Source organism: Hyla sarda, chromosome 6 (genome assembly GCF_029499605.1).
Source record: "Hyla sarda isolate aHylSar1 chromosome 6, aHylSar1.hap1, whole genome shotgun sequence".
In the NCBI taxonomy this organism is placed as follows: Eukaryota; Metazoa; Chordata; class Amphibia; order Anura; family Hylidae; genus Hyla; species Hyla sarda.
The window spans coordinates 143797722-143824054 of record NC_079194.1 but is presented as its reverse complement, the minus strand read 5'-3'; the positions used below and the strand labels follow the sequence as shown (position 1 = coordinate 143824054).

General features: G+C 45.6%; 1 protein-coding gene across 2 annotated transcripts in view; it reads right to left on the bottom strand.

The window, feature by feature from the left end:
• The window catches only part of VAC14 (VAC14 component of PIKFYVE complex), a 59446-nt gene extending 52477 nt beyond the window's left edge, over positions 1–6969 (bottom strand). For both annotated transcript variants that reach the window (XM_056525418.1, XM_056525417.1), the window contains exons 1-4: positions 6732–6969; positions 5481–5631; positions 5237–5404; positions 3426–3488 (exon numbers count right to left, since the gene is read on the bottom strand). In XM_056525418.1, coding sequence (XP_056381393.1) covers positions 3426–3488; positions 5237–5404; positions 5481–5631; positions 6732–6835 — 486 coding nt within the window. In that variant the 5' untranslated portion in view covers positions 6836–6969. The remainder of the gene's footprint in view (positions 1–3425; positions 3489–5236; positions 5405–5480; positions 5632–6731) is intronic.
• Positions 6970–26333: the final 19364 nt, after the last annotated feature.

The window sequence follows — 26333 nt, the reverse complement described above, 5'->3', positions numbered from 1 at the left end:
GAGCTCCCAGAATGCCGGGCACGTGACGCTGCGCCGGAAATATGGACGGAGCTACGACTTGGCCCGAGCCACGGGCTCAATTAGTAACGCCGCCAGCGGCCCGGACTGACCCAGGAGTGGCGTGCAGGGCCAAAACCGCAGCACAAAAAAGAAGCGCCACGGATAGGCCAATGTGCAGAGTCACCAGCAGTTCCGAGCTGCAGGAAGGCAGCACAGCGCTCTGCTCAGTAAAGAGCGCACCGCCCACAGCCTGGACCGAGACAGCTGGCAGAACAGAAGCCAGGGAAAATACCAGCCATGAGCGCACCCCCGTGCCAAAAGGGTGAGTCGCACGGCAGTCTAACTGGAGCTATAATCCCTGCAGTGAGTCTTAAGCCCTAGTTGTCCAGAACACTGATCCAAACATGTGGGCTAGCACCCAGGGGACCCCCAGCTAGGAAATAAAGAGAGGAAAAGGGGCGAGGGGAAACATACTCACCCACAGGAACATAACTCACCTCTGAAGCCTTCGACCAGCTAGGGCCACCTGCCTTAAGACCAACCTGGCAAATAGGGGCAATTGGGGGACACGGGCCCAGGGTACACCACCATGCGCTGGTTGGTGGCGAGGGGGGGGGGGGTTAACGGTCCATCCAGCAATGCAACGTGCCCTTAGCTCACATGTGGGGATCAGGCAGCACCATGCTCATGTCACAACACGCTAGAAAAACAAAAAGGAGAGAAAAACTAACTAGACACTGATACTAGGAAAAAAACTAAAAGAAATAAAACCAGGTCTGGAGAGCTCCAGACCTGTGTCTGCCTCCTGCTGACACTAAGCTAAAACTGGGCTGCTCAGAGTCAGGAGGCGGGGTATATCCTGCTGGGAGGAGCCGACTTTCTTTTGTTTTTTGCCCAGTGTCAGCCTCCTGGCGGCAAGCAGCATATACCCACGGCCGTGTCCCCCAATGAAGCCCTCGAGAAAACATAGATGCAGCTCTGCTGGAATGAAACAAATGGCGCTGTATGACTAGTAATAGTATCATTGTCTCTTATTGCAGAATTTGGATCCTTCTCGGGGCTCCTCATTAATTGGGTAAGTCGGTATTGATGCCTCTTGATCCTTTGCCTGATATCCCTCAACTTGCTATTTCCAAAATACAAGTGGTCTCTGGTTTTAAGTACCTAGGGGTTCACATTACTCCCTACATACATGACTTTGTTCCTTGTAATCTCCTCCCCCTTCTAGACAGGAGTTCTCAAAAAGTGTCCGTGTGGTGTAAGCTCCCAATTTCGGTAGTAGGTCGTACTAATTTAGCTAAAATGGTCCTTATGCCTCAGTTATTGTATATTCTGCAGAATTCTCCGGTTTGGATTGCGATGGCTCACTTTCAAAGGATTTAACGACTTTTCAGACAGTTGGTTTGGGGGGGTGAGACTGCCAGGATTAGGCTAGAAACGTTACAGAGGGGTAAATTAGTTGGAGGACTTGCTCTACCGAATCCGTGGTTATACTATATTGCATCACAACTGCATCAGGTGAGAGGGTGGGCTGCACTATCTACATTAGGTCCTACAGGTCGGCTGTTTATGTTTAAGCACGGGGGCAGAATACCTCTACATATCTTGGAGATTGGGGCTCTTACCAGACCTCCGGACTCCTCCCCCACGACTCGCTTGTTATGTAAGCTTTGGGGTCACGCGAAAAAATTGTTGGGCATACCCGGTTATCTTGCCTGCACCCCGCTGTGGCACAACCCTGGCTTACCTGTTTTTAATTATTTTGTTGATGCTAAGTTCTGGGAGAGGAGGGGACTCTGTGAACTGGGTCAATTAGCTGATCAGGGGGTAGTTCGGTCCTTTGAAGACTTGCGGGTGGAGTTTTCCCTACCACGCTCCTCCTTTTACCGGTATTTACAGCTCCGACATGCCTATGAGTCTCAGAATCGGAGGGGACAGTTAGCTGTACATTCTAATGGGGTGTTGGAATCAGTCATACGGAAGCGAGAATCGGCTGGGGTAATTTCCGGGCTATATGGGGAGTTGCTTTCCTTCTATCATGCGGGCTTCCCTTTGACAGTTAGATCCAAATGGGAGAGAGACTTTGGGATTCTGACTGATGAGGAGTGGAGTATTGTACTGGCGCTTACCCCCTTTCTGTCGGTGTCTGAAGCTTACAGGCTGTCTCAACTATTTTTTATACACCGAGTGTACAGGACTCCACTTTTCCTCCACAGAATTGGGGTGCGGTCTGATTCTACCTGCCCGAGGTGTGGCGAGGTGGAGGCTCACCTTGTACATATGATGTGGTCGTGTCCTTGCTTGACTACATATTGGACTGTGGTGCTGCAGCTCATTAGATCGGTCTATGGAATAACTGTATCTAGGGACCCCAAGAAATGTCTGCTTGGGCTGATAGAATGTAGTCGGGAGCCTTCAATGGTGGAGATGGGGATTCTGAGAATTTTTTTATCAGGCCAGGAAGCTGATAGAGCAATTTTGGATCAGATCCTCTCCTCCGGAGGTGGCTGATCTCATCACGCGGTTAACACATGTGGTTCGGTTGGAAAAAGGAATCTATATCAAACGTAAAGCGGAGAAAAAATTTGATAGTATCTGGGGTCCCTGGGTATGAAGGTTTGATCCCCCTGTGAGGGTCGCTTAAGGGGAGGTATGCCGTTGGTATGTGGTTCTGTGCTGTGGGGATGGCTAGTGAGCTGTGGAGGTGGTGACCTGTGAATGTGCTTGCCCTCGTGCTATGTGTGGAGGATGAAGTTTGGGTGACCTGGTGGGAACTGGCTGATGGTGTGCTTTTGCATGGGTGTGGGAGCTTAACTCTGCGCCTGTATGTTTATGGTGGGATTGAGGGAGCAGGATTGTACTTTCATGCTGTTAAGGACCGAGGAGTTTATGTGGGGGTGGGTTGAGACGGATTTGTTCTTGGGGGGGGGGGGGGGAGGGGGGCGGTATGTTGTTGGGCATTGTATGTTGCTGTTTAAATGTGTTATACTTTGAAACCTTAATAAAAATATCTGATTTAAAAAAAAAAAAAGTAATAGTAATCATGCACGATATGGGCAAGAAAAACAAACAAATCCAGAGTGCTTTTTCTTTAAAAAAAATAAATAAAAAATTGTCTGGGATTGAGAAGATTGGTAAACCTAGCGGTGGGGATCACAATTGGAACTTTCTTAATGGAGAAAGCTACTGGATACTAATATGAGATACAAGTTGCCTCATGGGGTCATATGTATCAGGTGGTGAGGCGATACATCATGGGCAAGAGGGAGTTACTATATGGATACCATTGATGACCATACAATGTTTACATTTTTTTTATGGATTGCATTTCATGTCTGTTTGCAGCAGTGGAGGAGTTGCAGTGGACTGTGCACCAGCGTGCTGTGATAGCCCTTTGTGTTTATATCCCAAAAATGAATACAAACCTTTAGTAGTCGGTCCAGCAGCTCAGAGCCGCTCTTCACATTGGGATCTGGATCAGCAGCGAGCTGTGAAATAGAAAAGAAAATGTTACATACACTGGAAAGAGTAGAGACCCCTAACTCCCCGAGAATTTCATACATCTTCAGGATGGGGCCCCCAACTCCTTACAACCATACATCCAGAGAGGTGAGCACAACCCCCCCCCCCCCCAACTTCCCTGGATTCACTTACATTTTCATGGTCAAGCCTACCAACATCCTCAGGTTGAGGCCCCAATTCTCCTACAGCCCTGTACACCTATGGGTCAATTCACACTACCTATTGTCCAAGCAGATTTCCACTAAAAAATTATGGTGCACCATTATCACCATGGAATTTCTGCATCTCAAACTCTGCCTGAAATAATTAACTTACTCATTGTTTTGGCAGAATTGACTGTAAAAAGCATTGTTAGCTACTCAAACGGTACATTTCCGAGGGGTCCTAATGCCTGCCAGAGTGCACCTGCTACTGATGGAATCTCCGCCTGAAGATTCTGTAGTGTGGATGAGCCCTAAGGGAAATCTCCTAATGAATATTACCACGGTTGAGCACCTGTCTTCTCTGGAGTAGTGTACATTTTTAGGGTTTAGCCCCCTTATCCACTACAGCCCTGTAAACCTTAAAGGGATACTCCGGTGGAAAACTTCATTTTTCTTTTTATATATGAGGCAGCTGGGAAATCCACCTCAGGGTACATGAACACAGGCAGCTTTAGAGCAAGTTTCCTGCTGAGAGTATGAGACATTGCGGATTTTCCACAGCAGAAAATCGACAGCTGAAGTCAATGTATTCTCTGCTGCGGCTCACACTCACAGCTGTAAACCTGCCCGTGTGAATGTACCATTTTTTTTTATCAACTGGTTCCAGAAAGTTAAACAGATTTGTAAATTACTTCTATTAAAAAATCTTTATCCTTCCGGTACTTATTAGCGGCTGTATATTACAGAGAAAGTTCTTTTGTTTTTGGATTTCTTTTTTTTCTGTCCACAGCGCTCTCTGCTGACACCTCTGTCTGTATCAGGGTGGGGATTTGCTCCTGTTCTGGACAGTTCCTGATACGGACAGAGGTGTCAGCAGAAAGCACTGTGGACAGAAAAAAAATAAATCCAAAAAGAAAAGAACTTTCTCTTCAGTATATAGCAGTTAATAAGTACTGGAAGGATAAAGATTTTTTAACAGAGGTCTGTTTAACTTTCTGGCAACAGTTGATTAAAAAAAATTCCCACCAGAGTACCCCTTTAATGGTGCATTCACATGGGCAGGTTTACAGCTGTGAGTTTGAGCTGCGGCAGAGAATACATTGACTTCAATGGGGGTCAGCTGTCGATTTTCTGCTGTGGAAAATCCGCCATGTCTCATACTCACAGCAGGAAACTTGTTGTAAACCTGCCCGTGTGAATGTACCCCAAGGTGGATTTCCCAGCTGCCTCATATATAATCAGGGTAGAGCATCCACATAAGCCTACAACCCCTTTACAGCCCCCTACATCTACAGAGAGGAGCCCCCAACTCTCTTACAGCCTTGTACATTTTCAGAGAAGAGCCCCAACATCTGCTGGGGAAAAAATTCTCGTAAGAGAAAGGGTTAAAAGAAAATGACACACAATGGACTTCTTCTTATGTGACACCCATTCTTATGAAAGTATTTTTATAACAGTGGCATTCACATAACAGGAAGTCCAGGCAGAAAATTCTGTTTATATCACCATGGTAACCCCAAATCGAGCAGGAGGAGGGGGGGTTACAATAATCCCTCAGTTGTGCCCTTTACCTTACTGAGTCCATCAAACAGAACATTAAAATGGGGCAGGACTGATCCACGGGCCACCTTTACAATGTTGTAGAGCGCCTCACATGCGTAGTAGCGCAGGCGGCTGTCCGCATCATTAAAGCAGGTGAGGACGGGTTCAATGAGCTCCCGCAAATACTGGCCCGAGTCCTGCAGAAAAAAAACAAAGAATTAACTCAGGTGGGCCACCCTATGGCAAGCACCCCTCATACTCCCAGGATCTCACCTTGCCAAGTGCAATGGAGCAAGCAGCCAGTCCAATGAGCCCCCCCTTCCTGCTGTGGGGGTGTTGCGATAAAGCAAATTCCTGAGACAGGATCTGGATGACATGTTTTATCTGCGCAGTATTATTCTGTGCCACAAACTCCCGCACCAACCTGCAGAGACAGAGAGAAATAGTGTCCACAAGGGCGGCTCCACCATGTCTAGTCTCTTTCCTTCAAATTGTCCCCTCCTTCTCCCAGGCGTTTTCTCGCCCCCCAGGTGTCTTCCCCTTTGACCTCAACCATCGCCAGGGTGTCTTCCCCCTCTTGTTCCCAGCTTCTCCCGGGTGTCTCCTCCCCCTTGTTCCCACCCTCGCCCGGGTGTCTACCCACCTTTTCCCCACCCTCGCCCGGGTGTCTACCCACCTTTTCCCCACCCTCGCCCGGGTGTCTACCCACCTTTTCCCCACCCTCGCCCGGGTGTCTACCCACCTTTTCCCCACCCTCGCCCGGGTATCCACCCCCCTCTTGTACCCACCCTCGCCCTGGTGAATACCCCCCCCCTTTTCCCCACCGTCGCCCGTGTTCCCACCCTCGCCCTGGTGACTACCCCCCCTTGTCCCCACCCTCGCCCGGGTGTCTACCACCCCATTGTCCCCACCCTCGCCCGGGTGTCTATACCCCCCCCCCTTGTCCCCACCCTCGCCAGGGTGTCTACCCCCCACCCCTTGTCCCCACCCTCGCCAGGGTGTCTACCCCCCCACCCCTTGTCCCCACCCTCGCCAGGGTGTCTACCCCCCCACCCCTTGTCCCCACCCTCGCCAGGGTGTCTACCCCCCACCCCTTGTCCCCACCCTCGCCCGGGTGTCTACCCCCCCACCCCTTGTCCCCACCCTCGCCCGGGTGTCTACCCCCCCACCCCTTGTCCCCACCCTCGCCCGGGTGTCTACCCCCCTCGCCCGGGTGTCTACCCCCCCCTTGTACCCACCCATGCCTGGGTGTCTACCCTCCCCCTTGTCCCCACCCTCGTCCGGATGTCTACCCTCCCCCTTGTCCCCACCCTCGCCCGGGTGTCTACCACCCCCTTGTCCCCACCCTCGCCCGGGTGTCTCCTCCCTCTTTAAAGGTGTTTCCTCTGTTGTTCCCTCCCATTTCAAGGCGTCTCTGGTCCTGTCACTTCCCTCTCCCGGGTGTCTCTCCTCCTATGTATCCTTTTTCTTGTCCACTCCCTCTCGGGTGTCTCCTCTCCCCTCCCCCTCCCGGGTATCACTCACTTCTCAATCTCCAGCGCCGCCACCTTCCTCTTCTCGTACATCTTGTCATTCAGGGCTCGCACGATGTTTGGGGTCAGGGGGCTCAGGTCCCGCTCCGCGTTCATTTTCCCGGCTCAATCCACAACAACCGGGTACAGCAGCCGCAGTCACATGTCCCCGACACGCCCCTCAGTCAGATGACAGACGCCGCGCTGTATCATGGGACATGTAGTCAGGGACAGGAAACCTGACAGACAAATCATCCGACTTCCGTGCCTGCAAACTGTGGAGATGTACCTCAGGTTTCTCCGTCACGGAAATTGTGAGGTGCGAACATATCATACATTTCTCCTAATGCCTGACAGCTGGTGAGATTTACTGACACTTCTTTCCTGACTGTCCATATACTGATGGGTCCCCCCCTCATGACTGACAGCTGGTCCTTACTGACATATCCCACCTCATGACTGACAGCTGGTCCTTACTGACATATCCCCCCTCATGACTGACAGCTGGTCCTTACTGACATATCCCACCTCATGACTGACAGCTGGTCTTTACTGACATATCCCCCCTCATGACTGACAGCTGGTCCTTACTGACATATCCCCCCTCATGACTGACAGCTGGTCCTTACTGACATATCCCACCTCATGACTGACAGCTGGTCCTTACTGACATATCCCCCCTCATGACTGACAGCTGGTCCTTACTGACATATCCCACCTCATGACTGACAGCTGGTCCTTACTGACATATCCCACCTCATGACTGACAGCTGGTCCTTACTGACATATCCCACCTCATGACTGACAGCTGGTCCTTACTGACATATCCCACCTCATGACTGACAGCTGGTCCTTACTGACATATCCCCCCTCATGACTGACAGCTGGTCCTTACTGACATATCCCCCCTCATGACTGACAGCTGGTCCTTACTGACATATCCCCCCTCATGAATGACAGCTGGTCCTTACTGACATATCCCACCTCATGACTGACAGCTGGTCCTTACTGACATATCCCCCCTCATGACTGACAGCTGGTCCTTACTGACATATCCCCCCTCATGACTGACAGCTGGTCCTTACTGACATATCCCACCTCATGACTGACAGCTGGTCCTTACTGACATATCCCACCTCATGACTGACAGCTGGTCCTTACTGACATATCCCACCTCATGACTGACAGCTGGTCCTTACTAACATATCCCCCCTCATGACTGACAGCTGGTCCTTACTGACATATCCCACCTCATGACTGACAGCTGGTCCTTACTGACATATCCCACCTCATGACTGACAGCTGGTCCTTACTGACATATCCCCCCTCATGACTGACAGCTGGTCCTTACTGACATATCCCACCTCATGACTGACAGCTGGTCCTTACTGACATATCCCACCTCATGACTGACAGCTGGTCCTTACTAACATATCCCCCCTCATGACTGACAGCTGGTCCTTACTGACATATCCCACCTCATGACTGACAGCTGGTCCTTACTGACATATCCCACCTCATGACTGACAGCTGGTCCTTACTAACATATCCCCCCTCATGACTGACAGCTGGTCCTTACTGACATATCCCACCTCATGACTGACAGCTGGTCCTTACTAACATCCCACCTCATGACTGACAGCTGGTCCTTACTGACATATCCCACCTCATGACTGACAGTTGTTGGCAAAAAGGACCTATGCATTAGGCGTTGTTCTGTGTTCCAGCAGGAATAAAGTCATGTCCAAAGCAGATTATCGTTGTCGATAGGCACTATGGGGGAGATTTATCAAGGGATTTAAAGGGGTATTCCGCCCCTAGACATTTTATCCCCTATCCAAAGCATAGGGGATAAGATGTCAGATCGCCGCGGTGCCGCTGCTGGGAGCCCTGGGATCCCCGCTGCGGCACCGCGCTATCATTACAGCACAGAGCGAGTTCGCTCTGTGCGTAATGACGGGCGGTACAGGGGCTGGAGCATCGTTACGTCACGGCTCCGCCCCTCGTGATGTCACGGCCTGCCCCTTTCAATACAAGTCTTTGGGAGGGGGCGTGGCGGTCGTCACGCCCCCTCCCATAGACTTGCATTAAGGGGACGGGCCATGATGTCACGAGGGGCGGAGCCATGACGTCACGCTGCTCCGTCCCCCGTATCGCCCGTCATTACGCACAGAGCGAACTCGCTCTGTGCTGTAATGATAGCGCGGTGCCGCAGCAGGGTTCCCCGGGGTCCCCAGCAGCGGGACCGCGGCGATCTGACATTTTATCCCCTATCCTTTGGATAGGGGATAAAATGTCTAGGGGCGGAATACCCCTTTAAGCAGCTTTTTTTTCCTTACAAAAGTCACACATGCACCTAAGCAATTTTTTGTGAGACTTTTGTGGGTAAGCAAAAAATACCAATCTGCCCTACCTAAGCAATTTTCAGTTTTTACTTTGCAGTGGTCCAGGATCTATCATTGCGGAAGTTGCACGTAAGCAAATGAAACCCCCTTCAAAAAGTTGCAAGTGTAAGCAAGGTCAGACCTGGCTTACAAACTTGCCTATGACAGCATTTTCAAAAAGTAGCACAAAAAAAGTCGTACATGAGACGTTTTGTGAGACTTTTTGCACAGCTCCGCTCCCCGGCACTCACTCACATCTACCACCTGCTTGCAAGGTGTTGGGACTACAACTCCCAGCATGTCCTCACTGTAAGGGCATGATGGGAGTTGTAGTTCTGCAATAGCTAGCGACTGGGTGGTAGATGTGGGCGGGTGGTTGGGGAGCGAAGCTGTGGAAAAAAATCGCACAAAAAGTCGCAGGTACAGTGGGACGAGTGGGTAAGAGATGTACAGTAGGGTGACAAGCTTGTCACCCGTCCGCACATCTCCCGCCCACGCAACAATACTACAACTCCTAGCATATCATTACTGTAAGGACATGCTGGGAATTGTAGTTGTGCGGCACGGGGGGAGTGTGTTAGATGGGCGGGCGGATAACAAGCTTGTAACCCACCCGCGCCACATGACTACAACTCCCAGCATATCCTTACTGTAAGGGCTTGCTGGGAGTTGTAGTCATGCAGTGGAGGCAGCTTGTCAGCTGCTTGCACATCTCCCCCCAGCCCTGCTGCATGACTACAACTCCCATTATGTCCTTACTATCAGGGCATGCTGGGAGTTGTAGTCATTCAGTGTGGGCGGGAAATGCGCGGGTGGGTTACAATAAATGTACTAACCTATTTTCCTTTGTTTTTTTTTTCCCCTTCTCATTTCAGATCCGTGTATCCTGTGGACTACAACGATGACCACTGTTTTTTTTATTTGTTTAATGTTAATAAAATGGTTAACGAGGGCTTGTGAGGGAGTGTTTTTTTGGAATAAAAGTTTTTAAACATGTTTTTTTTTTTAATTTACAGGCTTAGTAGAGGAAGCCGTCTTATAGACAGAATCCATCACTAAGCCAGGGCTTAGCGTTAGCGCCAAAAACAGCTAGCGCTAACCCCCAATTATTACCCCAGTACCCACCACCACACGGGTGCAGGGAAGAGCCGGTACCAACAGGCCCGGAGCGTCAAAAATGGCGCTCCTGGACCTAGGCGGTAACAGGCTGGCATTATTTAGGCTGGGGAGGGACGGTAACAATGGTCCTTGCCCACCCTGGTAACTTCAGGCTGTTGCTGCTTGGTTGGTATTTGGCTGAGAATGAAAATTTGGGGAACCCTATGCGTTTTTTCCCCCATAAATAATTAAATAAAAACGCATAGGGTTCCCCCTATTTTTATTCTCAGCCAGATACCAACCAAGCAGCAACAGCCTGACGTTACCAGGGTGGGCAAGGACCATTGTTACTGGCCCTCCCCAGCCTAAATAACGCCAGCCTGCTACCACCTAGGCCAAGGAGCGCTCCGGGCATGTTGGTACCGGCTGTTCCCGACACACCTTTGGTGTTGGTACCGGGGTAATAATTGGGGGTTATCGCTAGCTGTTTTTGGGGCTAATGCTAAGCCCGGCTTAGTAATGGATTCCGTCTATAAGACAGCTTCCACTACTAAGCCTGTAAAGTAAATAAAAAATAAATAAACACATTTAAGAAACTTTTATTCCAAACACGTCATTGGTCTCAAATAAACATAGTGCCTATTGGTACTTCAACGATATGCTGCTTTGGACATTACTTTATTCCTGCTGGAACACAGAACAGCGCCTGATGCATAGGTCCTTTTTTCCGTGTTATTTGCTTCTTCAGACGGGACTGGGTATCCTGCTCCTGTGATCTTTTGGGCTTTGCAGTTATTCTCCAGGAACATATTGGTACATCTATTCAGGGGTGATAAGTGCTTATTATCTGCTACAAGGTGAGCGGCCATCTGTAAGGCCAGTGTTTACACAAGGTAATACACGAGGCGCGGTCCCTCGGTTTTTCCATTTTATTTTTAAGGAGCAGTTGCTTACTGACATACTCCACCTCATGACTGACAGTGGATCCCTACTCATGACTAATAATGGTGCTTACTGACATACTTCACCTCACGACTTACAGCTGGTGCTTACTGAGGTACTCCACCTCATGACTGACAATTGGTCCTTACTTACATATCCCACCTTATGACTGACAGTTGGTCCTTACTAACATATCCCACCTCATGACTGACAGTGTGGGAGCTCCCAAACCCCATGAAACAGATTTGTAAGTGATGCTTTCGCTTGTTATCCTATTAGGGAAAGTTGTAGAGGTGAGAATATTGAATCCATAAAGCGCTGCATGGGCTAATTTAAAGTATGCCTCCCTCCACCTCTCATTAATAGGACCTGTCATAATACATAATTTTTTATATTTGATTCCTTATTCCAAATAAGCAACTTTTGTAATTGGCTTCCCTTAAAAAAAAAAAAAAAAGTTTTACGTTAGTTTTTCTGCGGTATACTTCTGGCCACCAGGGGTCTCCCTTCATGGCCAGAACACATTCCGTCTGGTCAAAATCTCAGATTTTGGTCTCCTGCTTGTAGTGGCAAGAGACCAAACTCAGGAAGTGTTTCTCTGCACTGAGCTTGATTGACAGCTGGACATAGCCTTACTGAAAGAAGCACAGACTGAAAGCTGCTGCACAGATCTTGAGGTTTTCTATTCATCACAGCACTGCAACCATGTGAGGGGTGACGTGGTCCCCTAGCAGGCTTCAGTGATGTCTGGTGGATGTAGTGTGTGACAGGGTTATATTCAGGGAGCATAGTGTGTGTGTCATTGATAAATTCAGTGGAACAGTGTGTGGCAGTATTATATTTAGGGGGCACAATGTGTGGCAGTATTATACTCAAAGGGTACAATGTGTGATAGGGTTATATTCAGAAGATACAGTGTGTGGCATGGTATATATTTAGGGGGAGCAGTGTCTGGCAGTGTTTAAGAAAACCTGTCACTATTTTCCCTGCACTAACCAGCGGTACTGACTGGTAGTGCGGGTGACACTGATTAAAATGATATCTTCCATGTCCGGGTCCCTCGCTGCGTTCTGGATATATCTTTATTTTACTAAATATATAAAAGAGCAGCCGGGGCACGAGCGGGCTACCATCGCAGCCTCTTATACGGTGACATCAGCGCTCAGCCCGGCTCATTAATATTCACTTCATTCCCTGCTCTGTGCCTACTGTACAAAGCAAAAATACAACTCCCAGCATGCCCAGACAGCCAGGAATTCTGTGAGTTGTAGTTTTGCTTTGTGCAGTAGGCACCAAGACAGAGAAGGCTGCTCATTTATATATTTTGTAAAATAAAGATATATCTGGAAAGCAGAAGGTATCATTTTAATCAGTAGCATGTAGGTAGAAGGGAACAGAAAAAGAAAGGCGCTCTCTAAATGCAGCAGTTTCCCAGTAAATAAAATAAAAGGGTATATAGAAAACACAGGTGGGATTGCTCACTTACCTTTCAGTGTTGCGCAACAGGCACAACACTGTGAAGCACATGTGTGAGTATGTATACTCAAAAACGATCCCTGTAGCAGCCTTGCGTCCTGGTCCCGAACATCAGTGATGGCGGTCGGGCAGATTCAAGTAATGGAGAGGTATGTACCTTTCCTTGGTGAGGATCGCACAGCGGCGCTAGCAGGAGGCTGTCTTGTCAATTATGCACAGGAACAGCAGTAGTAAAACCAAACAGGTTTATAGGTAGGTATAAAATAAAATAAAAACAGGTACAGAGACAACGCGTTTCGCAAGGATCCCCTTGCTTCGTCAGGTCTCAGAAGCAAGGGGATCCTTGCGAAACGCTTTGTCTCTGTACCTGTTTTTATTTTATTTTATACCTACCAATAAACCTGTTTGGTTTTACTACTGCTGTTCCTGTGCATAATTGACAAGACAGCCTCCTGCTAGTGCCGCTGTGCGATCCTCACCAAGGAAAGGTACATACCTCTCCATTACTTGAATCATTTTAATCAGTGTCAACACCGCTGGTTAGTGCAGGTGAAACTAGTGACAGATTAAATTAACAGGGTACAGTGTCTGTCCGGTTCATAATCATTGTTTTCATTACTGAATGAGGATCTTTAGGTGCTAATGATGTCTGGGCATCACACTCTGCAGAGGGAAGATGTACCTAGAAGAATTAGGCTATGTTCACACATCCGAATTTCCGTTCAGAATTCTGCTGCGCTGTGCACATGGCGAATGTCTCTCGAGTAAGCAAATACCTCATATGTGTATGTCAAGTGCTCTGTGGGTGCACTACAAGGCTCAAAAGGAGCAACAGTGGGATTTTGGAGAGTGAGTTTTATTGAAATGGTTTTTGGGGGGCATGTCACATTTAAGAAGCCCCTATGGTGCCAGAACAGCAAAAAAAAAAAAAAAAAACACTTGGCATACTATTGTGGAAACTACACCCCTCAAGGAATGTAACAAGGGGTACAGTGAGCCTTAACACCCCACAGGTGTTTGACGACTTTTCGTTAAAGTTGGATATGTAAATGATTTTTTTTTCCACTAAAATGCTAGTTTTTCCCCAAATTTTACAGTCTTTACAAGGAGTAATAGGAGTAAATGACCCCCAAAATTTGTAACCCCATTTCTTCTGAGTATGGAAATACCCCATGTGTGGACGTTAAGTGCTCTGCGGGCGCACTACAATGCTCAGAAGAGAAGGAGCTCCATTGAGCTTTTGGAGAGAGAATTTGTTTGGAATGGAAGTCAGGGGCCATGTGCGTTCTCTTGAAAAATTTAGGGTAACACCAGCATTTTAGTGAAATTTTTTTTTTCATTTTCCCATCCAACTTTAATAAAAATTCTTCAAACACCTGTGGGGTGTTAAGGCTCACTATTAGAGATGAGCGAACTTACAGAAACTTTGATTCGTCACGAACTTCTCTGCTCGGCAGCTGATGTCTTATCCTGCATAAATCAGTTCAGCTTTCAGGTGCTCTGGTGGACTGGAAAAGGTGGATACAGTCCTAGGAAAGAGCCTCCTAGACTGTATACACCTTTTCCAGCCCATGGGAGCACTTAAAAGCTGAACTAATTTATGCAGGATAAGTCATCAACTGCCGAGCTGAGAAGTTCGTGACGAATCAAATTTTCTGTAAGTTCGCTCATCTCTACTCACTATACCCATTGTTGCATTCAGTGAGCGTGTAGTTTCCAAAATGGGGTCACATGTGCGTATTTATTTGTTTGCGTTTATGTCAGAACTGCTGTAAAATCGTCCACCCCTGTGCAAATCACCAGTTTAGGCCTCAAATGTACATAGTGCTCTCTCACTCCTGAGCCTTGTTGTACGCCCGCAGAGTATTTTACGCCCACATATGAGGTATTTCCATACTCAGGAGAAATTGTGTTACAAATTTTGGGGGTCTTTTTTTCCTTTTACCGCTTGTGAAAATAAAAAGTATGGGGCAACACCAGAATGTTAGTGTAAACATTTTTTTTTTTTTTTTTTTTACACTAACAGGCTGGTGTAGCCCCCAACTTTTCCTTTTCATAAGGGGTAAAAGGAGAAAAAGCCCCCCAAAATTTGTAGTGCAATTTCTCCCGAGTACGGAAATACCCCATATGTGGCCCTAAACTGTTTCCTTGAAATACGACAGGGCTCCGAAGAGAGAGAGCACCATTCACATTTGAGGACTGAATTAGGGATTGCATAGGGGTGGACATAGGGGTATTCTACATCAGTGATTCCCGAACAGGGTGCCTCCAGCTGTTGCTAAACTCCCAGCATGCCTGGACAGTCAATGGCTGTCCGGAAATGCTGGGAGTTGTTGTTTTGCAACAGCCGGAGGCTCCGTTTTGGAAACACTGTCGTATGATACGTTTTTCATTTTTATTGGGGGGACAGTGTAAGGGGGTGTATATGTAGTGTTTTACTCTTTATTATGTATTAGTGTAGTGTAGTGTTTTTAGGGTACATTCGCACTGGCGGGGGTTTAGTTTCCGCAGCTCCGCAAAATTTGCTGCAGCTCAAACTTCAAGCAGGAAACTTACTGTAAACCCGCCCGTGTGAATGTACCCTGTACATTCACATGGGGGGGCAAACCTCCAGCTGTTTCAAAACTACAACTCCCAGCATGTACTGACAGACCCTGCATGCTGGGAGTTGTACTTTTGCAACAGCTGGAGGCACACTGGTTGGAAAACCTTCAGTTAGGTTCTGTTACCTAACTCAGTATTTTCCAACCAGTGTGCCTCCAGCTGTTGAAAAACTACAACTCCCAGCATGTACTGATCGCCAAAGGTCATGCTGGGAGATATAGTTATGCAACAGCTGGAGGTACGCAACTACAACTCCCAGTATGCCGAGACAGCTGTTTGCTGTTTGCTGTTTGCGCATGTTGGGATTTGCAGTTTTGCAACATCTGGAGGGCTACAGTTTAGAGACCACCGCACAGTGATCTCCAAACTGTGGCCCTCCAGATGTTTCAAAACTACAAATCCCAGCATGCCCAGATAACAAACTGCTGTGTGGCCATGCTAGGAGTTGTAGTTTTGCAAGATATAGAGGGCTACAGTTCACAGCACAGTGATCTCCAAACTGTAGCCCTCCAGCTGTTGCAAAACTGCAAATCACAGCATGCCCAAACAGCAAACAGCTGTCTGGGCATGCTGGGAATTGGAGCTTTGCAACATCTGGAGGGCTACAGTTTAGAGACTACAGTGGTCCCTCAACATATGATATTAATTGGTTCCAGGAGAATCATCATATGTTGAAACCATCATATGTCGAGTACATATGTCTATGTAAAAATGGTAATTGGTTCTAAGGCCTCGGAACCATTGTATGTTGAATACATATCTCTATGGGAAACTGCTAATTGGTTCTGGGATGACCATTGTATGTGGAGTGTATGGGGAGTGTTTAACAAACCAGGGTGCCTCCAGCTGTTGCACAACTTTTTTTTCTCTGTTCCACCTCTAGGGGGAGGAGGAGTAGATTGGGCACAGGTGTATAAATCTTAGCTTGGGACTCTTATTGAGAGCTTGCTCTTTCTGAGTGTTGCTGTGTAAGAGGGGGCATGAAAGAGGAGTTTCAAAAACTGGAGTTTGAAAGCAGGAGGTTGAGATCGCTGTGAGTGTTAATTTCTGAACCCACAAGGTCTACAATAAATTTTTAAGTGTAATTTTGACTGTCTGTTTTTTCCTATACATTTGTGAAATCCCCATTACTAGATGGCCTCCATGTTGGAAAATGCAGTCCAATGTACATCCTGTTCAATGTATGCAATCCTTGAACAACAGTTTGAGGGTGCATATTGTTGTGCGAGATGTGTACTAGTTGTCCGTTTGGAAGCCCAGATCCTGCATCTAGAGGGGCGACTGGCAACAATGAGAAGCATTAACAACATGGAGAGGAGTCTCCTGCTCACTGAGCAGGCACTCTCGGGAGTAGAGGTGGGGGAGGACAGTGGGATGGAGTTGCAGGACAGTCAGGCAGTTAGCTGGGTTACAGTTAGAAAGAGGGGTAGGGGAAAAAGTGTCAGGGAGGCTAGTCCTGAACTGGCACACCCCAACAAGTTTGCCCGCTTGGCAGATGAGGGGGATGCCATTACAGAGCTAGGAGAACTGCAGCAGGATACCACCTCTGACCGCCAGGGGGGTGTCTGCTCCAGTAAGGAGGGAGGGAGGAGTACAGGGCAGGCCAGACAGGTACTAGTGGTGGGGGACTCAATTATTAGGGGGACAGACAGGGCAATCTGTCACAAAGACCGGGATCGCCGAACAGTGTGTTGTCTGCCTGGCGCACGAGTTCGGCACATCGCGGATCGGGTTGACAGGTTGTTGGGCGGAGCTGGAGAGGACCCAGCAGTCATGGTACATATTGGCACCAATGACAAAGTAAGAGGTAGGTGGAGTGTCCTTAAAAATGATTTCAGGGACTTAGGCCGCAAGCTTAAGGCAAGGACCTCCAAGGTAGTCTTTTCTGAAATACTACCAGTACCACGAGCCATACCAGAGAGGCAGCGGGAGATTAGGGAGGTAAACAAGTGGCTCAGAAGCTGGTGTAGGAAGGAAGGGTTTGGGTTCATGGAGAACTGGGCTGACTTCGCTGTTGGTTACCGGCTCTACCGTAGGGACGGGCTGCACCTCAATGGGGAGGGTGCAGCTTTGCTTGGGGAGAAGATGGCTAGAAAGGTGGAGGAGTGTTTAAACTAGGGACTTGGGGGGAGGGAACCTACAGCAAAGAGGGGGAAGATAGTGTAGATAGAGAGGTGGGAATTATAAATGTACCTCGGGGTGGAGCGGAGGGAGGGGTTAGAATAGTTAATAGGAATAGGCTTCATAGGAAAATAAAACTTACACCCTTGAATCCCATTAACCCCAATAACATAAAGGATGGAAATGTAAAGTGTATGTTCACAAATGCCAGAAGCCTAGCAAATAAAATGGGGGAGCTTGAGGCCTTGATACTGGAGGAACATATTGATATAGTTGGGGTCACTGAGACATGGCTGGACTCCTCGCATGACTGGGCTGTCAATCTGCAGGGGTTTACATTGTTTCGCAAGGATAGAATGAACAGAAAAGGTGGTGGAGTCTGTCTGTATGTAAGAAGTGGTATGAAAGTCAGTGTGAACGATGCCATAGTGTGTGATGATTTTGAGGAGGTGGAATCACTGTGGGTAGAATTACAAAAGGAGGGAAATACTGAAAAAATAATATTTGGTGTAATCTACAGACCCCCTAATATCACTGAAGAGATAGAAGTTCGGCTTCATAAACAAATAGAGAGGGCCGCCCGGGCAGGTACAGTGGTAATAATGGGAGATTTTAACTATCCAGATATAGATTGGGGTCCGGGGTTGGCTAAAACTACAAAGGGGCGACAATTCCTAAATTTATTGCAGGATAATTTTATGGGCCAGTTTGTGGAGGACCCAACAAGAAGTGATGCCTTGTTGGATCTGATCATTTCCAACAACGCAGAGCTGGTTGGGAATGTAACTGTGCGGGAAAACCTTGGGAATAGCGACCACAATATAGTTACTTTTGACTTAAAATGTAGAAAACAAAGACAGTCGGGGAAGGCAAAAACATATAACTTTAAAAAGGCAAATTTCCCTGGGCTGAGATCTGCACTACAGGACATAGCCTGGGGGGAGGTGTTGTCAAATACTGATACAGAAGGTAAATGGGACATCTTTAAATCAACTCTAAATAACTATACAGCTAAATATATACCAAAGGGGAACAAATATAAACGATTAAAACTAAATCCTACATGGCTGACAAATGAGGTTAAAAGAGCAATAAACAACAAAAAAATAGCCTTCAAAAAATACAAATCTGATGGGTCAGCTATAACATTTAAACAGTACAAGGAGCTTAATAAAATCTGTAAAAATGTAATAAAAACAGCAAAAATTCAAAATGAGAGACAGGTGGCCAAAGAAAGCAAAACTAATCCTAAATATTTTTTTAGACATATAAATGCAAAAAAACCAAGGACAGAGCATGTAGGACCCCTTAATAATGATAATGGGGAGGTTGTCACAGGCGATCAAGAGAAGGCGGAGCTACTGAATGGGTTCTATAGTTCTGTATACACTATGGAAGAAGGAGCTGACATTGGCCAGGTCGGTGCTGGTAACACATCATGTAATGTACTGAACTGGCTTAATGTAGAGATGGTACAAGGTAAGTTAAGTGATATAAATGTAAGCAAATCCCCAGGACCGGATGGACTACACCCAAGAGTTCTTAGAGAGGTAAGTTCAGTAATATCTGTACCCCTGTTCATGATATTTAGAGATTCTCTGGTGTCTGGTATTGTGCCAAGGGACTGGCGCAAGGCGAATGTGGTGCCAATCTTCAAAAAGGGCTCTAGGTCTTCCCCAGGAAACTATAGACCGGTAAGTTTAACGTGCATTGTGGGTAAATTGTTTGAAGGACTTATAAGGGATTACATACAGGAATACATAGGGGATAATTGTATTATAAGTGATAGCCAGCATGGGTTTACTAAGGATAGAAGTTGTCAAACCAATCTAATTTGCTTTTATGAAGAGGTGAGTAGAAGCCTTGACAGAGGAATGGCTGTGGATATAGTGTTTCTGGATTTTGCTAAAGCGTTTGATACTGTCCCTCATAGACGTCTGACAGGTAAGTTAAGGTCTTTGGGTTTGGAAATTTTAGTTTGTAACTGGATTGAACACTGGCTCATGGATCGTACCCAGAGAGTGGTGGTCAATGATTCGTACTCTGATTGGTCCCCGGTTATTAGTGGTGTACCCCAAGGTTCTGTACTGGGCCCGCTGTTGTTTAATTTATTTATTAATGATATAGAGGATGGCATTAACAGCTCTGTTTCTATCTTTGCAGATGACACCAAGCTTTGTAGCACAGTACAGTCTATAGAGGATGTGCATAAGTTACAAGATGACTTGGATAGACTAAGTGTCTGGGCATCCACTTGGCAAATGAGGTTCAATGTGGATAAATGTAAAGTTATGCATCTGGGTACTAATAACCTGCATGCGTCGTATGTCTTAGGGGGGATTAAACTGGCAGAGTCACTGGTAGAGAAGGATCTGGGTGTACTTGTAGATCACAGACTACAGAATAGCATGCAATGTCAGGCTGCTGCTTCCAAAGCCGGCAGGATATTGTCATGTATCAAAAGAGGCATGGACTCAAGGGACAGGGACATAATACTCCCCTTTATAAATCATTGGTACGGCCTTACCTGGAATATGCTGTTCAGTTTTGGGCACCTGTCCATAAAAGGGACACTGCGGAGTTGGAAAGGGTGCAGAGACGCGCGACTAAACTAATATGGGGCATGGAACATCTTAGCTATGAGGAGCGATTAAAGGAGTTACAATTGTTTAGTCTTGAGAAGAGACGTTTAAGGGGGGATATGATAAACGTATATAAGTATATTAATGGCCCATACAAAAAATATGGAGAAAAACTGTTCCAGGTTAAACCCCCCCAAAGGACGAGGGGGCACTACCTCCGTCTGGAGAAGAAAAAGTTTAGTCTCAAGGGGCGACACGCCTTCTTTACCATGAGAACTGTGAACTTATGGAACAGTCTACCTCAGGAACTGGTCACAGCAGGAACAATTAACAGCTTTAAAACAGGATTAGATACATTCCTGGAACAAAATAAGATTAATGCTTATGAAGAAATATAAAATCTCATCCCTTCCCCAATATCGCGCCACACCCCTACCCCTTAATTCCCTGGTTGAACTTGATGGACATATGTCTTTTTTCGACCGTACTAACTATGTAACTATGTAACTCCCAGCATGCATGTACAGCCATTGACTGTCTGGGCATGCTGGGAGTTATAGTTTTGCAACAGCTGGAGGCACACTGATAGGGAAACATTGATGTATGGGGTGTGTAGTGTGTATATGTATTGTATGTGATGTGTGACATTGCATACAGTACTGTACAGTTCTTTAAATACCTTCAGGGGGGACAGAATGTCCTCCATTATGATCCTGCCGACTACAGCTCTATAGGAAAGGAAGGGGAGGGCAGCCAGCAGCTCATTGGATGCCTGCAGCAAGATGCTGCAGGCTATTGGCTATGGCTGCACTGGGGGGGCGGGGCTTACACGGAGCTCACAGTGGAAGCCTCCGTGAGCTAGCAGGACAGCATGTGAGTAACAGGAGGCAGAACGGGGCACATTAAACAACAAGTTGTCAGCGCTGTCAGATAGCTGTTTGTACGATGGCCCCGACACACAGCAGCATCATATGTCGAGGCTGCCTTCAACATACGATGGGCTCTGAGAGGCCATCATATGTTGAAATGATCATATGTCGGGGGGGGTCACTGTACTGTATAGTGGTCTCCAAACTGTAGCCCTCCAGATGTTGCTAGGCAACTCACTGGCTTCCGTAGGATCCAGGGAGCCGTATCGCCATCCTCTGCTGCTGCCGCCGATCGTCGCCTCCGCTGATGATGGTTCTGGCCAATCACAACTCTCAGCGGCATATATGAAACTGTGATGTGAAGATAACTTCACATCACAGACTACAGTGCCGGGCAGGGGATCAGAGAAGTGCGGCCGGTTGCCCGCATCTATACATTATACAGGAGGATCGCAACGGGTGTCAGGAGTGACACCCACTGTGATCTGTCCTTAAAGCGTACCTGTCAGATCCAACAAAAAACTTTTATATATATATATATATATATATATATATATATATATATATATATATTACTTAGTACCTAATCCCGACCACGTATATCTTATTTTTTATGGGGGAGATTTATCAAAACCCATCCAGAGGAAAAGCTGCTGAGTTGCCCATAGCAACCAATCAGATCGTCGTTTGATTCACTTTGCAGAGGCCTTTTCAAAAATGAAAGAATCGGCCTGATTGGTTGCTATGGGCAACACAGCAACTTTTCCTCTGTACAGGTTTTGATAAATCTCCCCCTATGTGTCTAGCACCTTTTTTTTATTTATTTTTTATTACACTTTAATTCTAGCTTACTACTCTGAATTCCTCTCAAAGGGAGGGGGCATGGCCTCACTGTGCAGGTCTCCGCCCCCTCCCTCGGTAATGCTGTCGGCTCACATCTCCCCCAGCATTAGCAAAACTACAACTCGCAGCATGTCCTCACTGTCAGGGCATGCTGGGAGTTGTAGTTTTGCTAATGCTAGGGGAGATGTGAGCAGGCGCATGGTTCCATAGTATTAGCAAAACAACTCAACAATACAATTCCCAGCATGTCCACAGTGTCAGGGCATGCTGGTTGTTGCAGTATAGCTAACCCTAGGGGAGATGTGAGGTCCAGGGGCGGGGGGTCAGAGATGTGAGTGGCGGACAGTGAGTGGCGGGGCGGGCAGAGTTGCGAGTGGTGCCGGAGGCTGACAGTGAAGTGACAGAGCAGGCAAAGAGAAGAGAAAGCAACCCGTCCCCGCTGGGGATACATGTCAGTTATCTCCCCCCGCAGCGCTTCTGTCGCCCGATCCCTGAGAGTGGAGATTGGAGGTACAGAAGCAGAGAAATGTGCCCCGCAGAAGCTCACAGCTGTCAATCAAGGAAGTGTGTCCATGACATAGGACTAGTATGTGTCCAAGCAGGCAGGGGGGCAGTTATTTGACTGGCTTTTTCTGTATGAAATACTGAAAATTTTCTAATCAAAGCAATTGCAAAACCTATTGGTTATACATGCTTTACAACATATCAAAAGTTTTTGTATTTGACAGTGCCTATTTAACTGCAGGTACTACTGCTCCCAACATGGAGCACACTCTTCTCCATGCTGGGAGCTGTAGTACCTGCATTAATAAACAGATCGCAGCTGTGTCACACACACACACACACACACCTTATTAAACACATAATTAAAATACATTAGTAATAAAAATTTTCACAAAATTAATGTAAAAAAAAATATTATTATTATTTATATATTAGTGCATTTTTTGGTTAAAATTACACCTTATCTTTATTCTGTAGGTCCATACGGTTAAAATGATACCCTACTTTTTGTCGCACTTCTGAAAAAAATCATAACTACGTGCAGGAAAATGTATGCGTTTAAAATTGTCATCTTCTGACCCCTGTAACTTTTAATTTTTCCGTGTACGGGCCGGTATGAGGGCTCATGTTTTGCACCGTGTTCTGAAGTTTTTATCGGTACCATTTTTGTGTTGATCGGACTTTTTGATCGCTTTTTATTAATTTTTTATGATATAAAAAGTGACCAAAAATACGCTATTTTGGAATTTTGAATTTTTTTGCGCGTACGCCATTGACCGTGTGGTTTAATTAATGATATCGTTTTATAGTTCGGACATTTACGCATGCGGCGATACCACATATGTTAATTTTTATTTACACAGTTTTTTTTTATGGGAAAAGGGGGGTGATTCAAACTTTTATTAGGGAAGGGGTTAAATGACCTTTGTTAACTTTTTTTTTGCAGTGCTATAGCTCCCATAGGGAGCAATAACACTGCACACACTAATCTCCTATGCTGATCTCTGCAAAGCCATAGCTTTGCACGGATCAGTGAGATAGGGGCTTGATTGCTCAAGCCAGTAGCTCAGGCTTGGAGCAATCAATCGACGATCGGACGTTGCGGAGACAGGTAAGGAGACCTCCGCCTGCGTCCCAGCTGATCGGAACATCGCGATTTTATCGCGATGTCCCGATCAGCCCGACTGAGCTGCCAGGAAGCGTTTACTTTCGTTTTCAAACGCGGCGGTCAACTTTGATCGCCGTGTCTGAAGGGTTAACAGCGCGCGGCACAAGGATCGGTGCCGCGCGCTGATAGCCCAGGGTCCCGGCTATCATTAGCACCGGGAGCGGACATGACATCAAAGTTGGATCAGCCAGTAGTGTGGTTTTCCACTTTGATTTTGAGTGTGACTCCATATCCAGACCTCCATGGGTTGATAAATTTGTTTTCCATTGATAATTTTGTGTGATTTTGTTGTCAGCACATTCAACTATGTAAAGACAAAGGTATTTCATACGATTAGTTAATTCATTCACATCTAGGATGTGTTATCTTAGTGTTCCCTTAATTTTTTTGAGAAGTGTAACTATAATGTTTAGTAGTGAAATAAATAAAACCTACATGAATTGGGTATCCCTGTAACCGTATGGCCCTACAGAATAAAGATAATGTGTCATTTTCATTTTTACAGAAATATGCACTGCATAGAAACGGGAGCCCTAAAAAGTTTCAAATCGGCATGTTTTTTTTTTTTTCCATTTCACCCCACAAATATATATTTTTTTTGTTTCGCCGCAGATGTTATAAAATAAGTAAAGTCATTACAAAGTACAATTGTTGACGCAAAAAACAAGCCCTTATATAGGTCTGTAGGTGCAAAATTGAACGTGTTATGATTTTAGATGGTGAGGAGGAAAAAACTAAAGTGCAAAAACGAAAATTGTTTTGAGTCCTTAAGGTGAAAATGGGTCCTTAAGGGGTTAAATGCATTAGGGAAAAGTTTATCAAAACATGTGCCAGGAAGCAGTGGAGCAGTTACCAATAGCAACCAATGAGATTTCAGCTTTCATTTTTCAGATTCCTTTTTATAAATAAAAAAGAAGAAATCTGATTAGTTGCTATGGGCAACTGCTCCACTGTTCTTCTGCACATGCTTTGATAAATCTCCCCCATTAATTTGTTTTGGTGCATAAACACTGCACATAGTCTACTGAACTGCAACAAATCCAGAGCATGTAAACATACCCTAAGGACCCATTCACACTAAGGAATTTCCAACAGGAGAAATTCAGCTTAGAAATTCCAGTGCAGTAGCACCAGAAATTCAAATTCCAGACTGTGCTAAAAGCATGAACATGTTCATTTTTTGGGCTGAATTTTAGAAATGGAATGGCGCATGTCTGCACAGTCCTATTGCCATTTGATTTTGGTGGCACCCATTGCACACAGAATGTCTGCCTGAAATTCCTCTTGGCGGATATTCCGTAGTATGAATGGGCCCTAACAGTATTACTGAATAGTATTACTGCTGACTACTTGTGCAGTCCATTAGACATGTGCACGAGGGAAATTTTCATTTCGTTATATTTTTTTTCGTTTGGGTAAATTTTTCGGTTCAGTATTCTTTTTCGGGTTTGATCTTTCGGATACATTTGGTATTCGGAGTATCATATTAATTTTTTGTTTAACTTAGTTTCATTTTGTTACTTTGTTTTGTTCTTTTTCATTTTTGCCCTTTTGCCGGGGTACCCCGAAAAAGAAAGATGCTGTAGGGAATTGTGAGCAACTAATTTTATTTTTTTTGATAATTAAATTCTTTTTTATTTGGAAGCAGGGGACCATTATCGGGAGCGGGTGTAGGTAAAGAAGGGAGCCGCAGAGATCGGAGCATTGGAAGACAGGTAAGATAATGTTTAATTTTATGTGATTTGTTAATACATAATGTGATGTTGAATGAATGAATGAATGCTGCATGAATGATTGATGTGTTTGATTGACGAGTGATTTATGTATAACATGTCATGTTGGTTATTTTTATTATATATTTTTATGTAGATATTTATAGTAAAATATGTGATTTTAATATATACTTATTGTTAATACATTAAATTTTATGTAATGTGTATTTTTTGAACATGTAAAATATGTAAGATACGTGTTTTACACTTGCGCTAACCCAGTGATTCCCAATGAACCAGGGTGCGTCCAGCTGTTGCAAAACTGCAACTCCCAGCATGCTTTGACAGCTGAAGGCTGTCCGGGCATGCTGGGAGATGTAGTTTTGCAACAGCTGGAGGCACCCTGGTTCATTGGGAAACACTGCACTAACCTATTTCTGTTTTTTCTTTCCCTTCACTGAACTGGTTAGTAGGTTAATGAAATACATAGTTGATTGCTGTGGGAATTTATCAAAGGGCAATTATCAAATTATGTCTGTGGTTTTGTCAATAAAAATTTTTCCCACAGCAATTAAATATGCATTTCATAAACCTACTAACCAGTTCAGTGAAAGAAGAGGGAACTTTAAAAATAAAAAACAGAAATAGCAGTGTTTCCCTACGAACCAAGGAGGCACCCTGGTTCGTTGGAAAATAGAAGCACTGGGTTAGTGCAAGTGTAAAATCTAACATATTTTACATGTTAAAAAAAATACACATTACATAAAAATAAATGTATTAACAATAAGTATATATTAAAAACACATATTTTACCATAAATATCTATGTAAAAAATACAATAAAAATAACCAACATGAAATGTTATACATAAATCACCTGTCAATCAAACACATTGATCAAACACATCAATCATTTATGCAGCATTCATTCATTTATTCAACATTACATCATGTATTAATAGATCACATAAAATTATACATTATCTTACCTGTCTTTCAATGTTCCTATCTCTGCTGCTCTCCTCTTTTGCACCCGCTCCCCATAATGGTCCCCTGCTTCTAAACGAAAAAGAATTTAGTTTAAAAAAAATAAAATTTGCTTCTCACAATTTCGTAGGCATGTACAATTCGTTTTGTTACAATTCGTTTTGTTACTAATTCCGATTCATTCATATGTAAATATTTTGTACATTCGGATTGATTCTTAGGAAACAAATTGCAGATATCTACAGTCCCTGCATCATCTAGTAGCCTCTAGACAGCAGGTCAAGGATATGGTAGATTCATAGCAAGGACTTGTAGTCCACAGAACT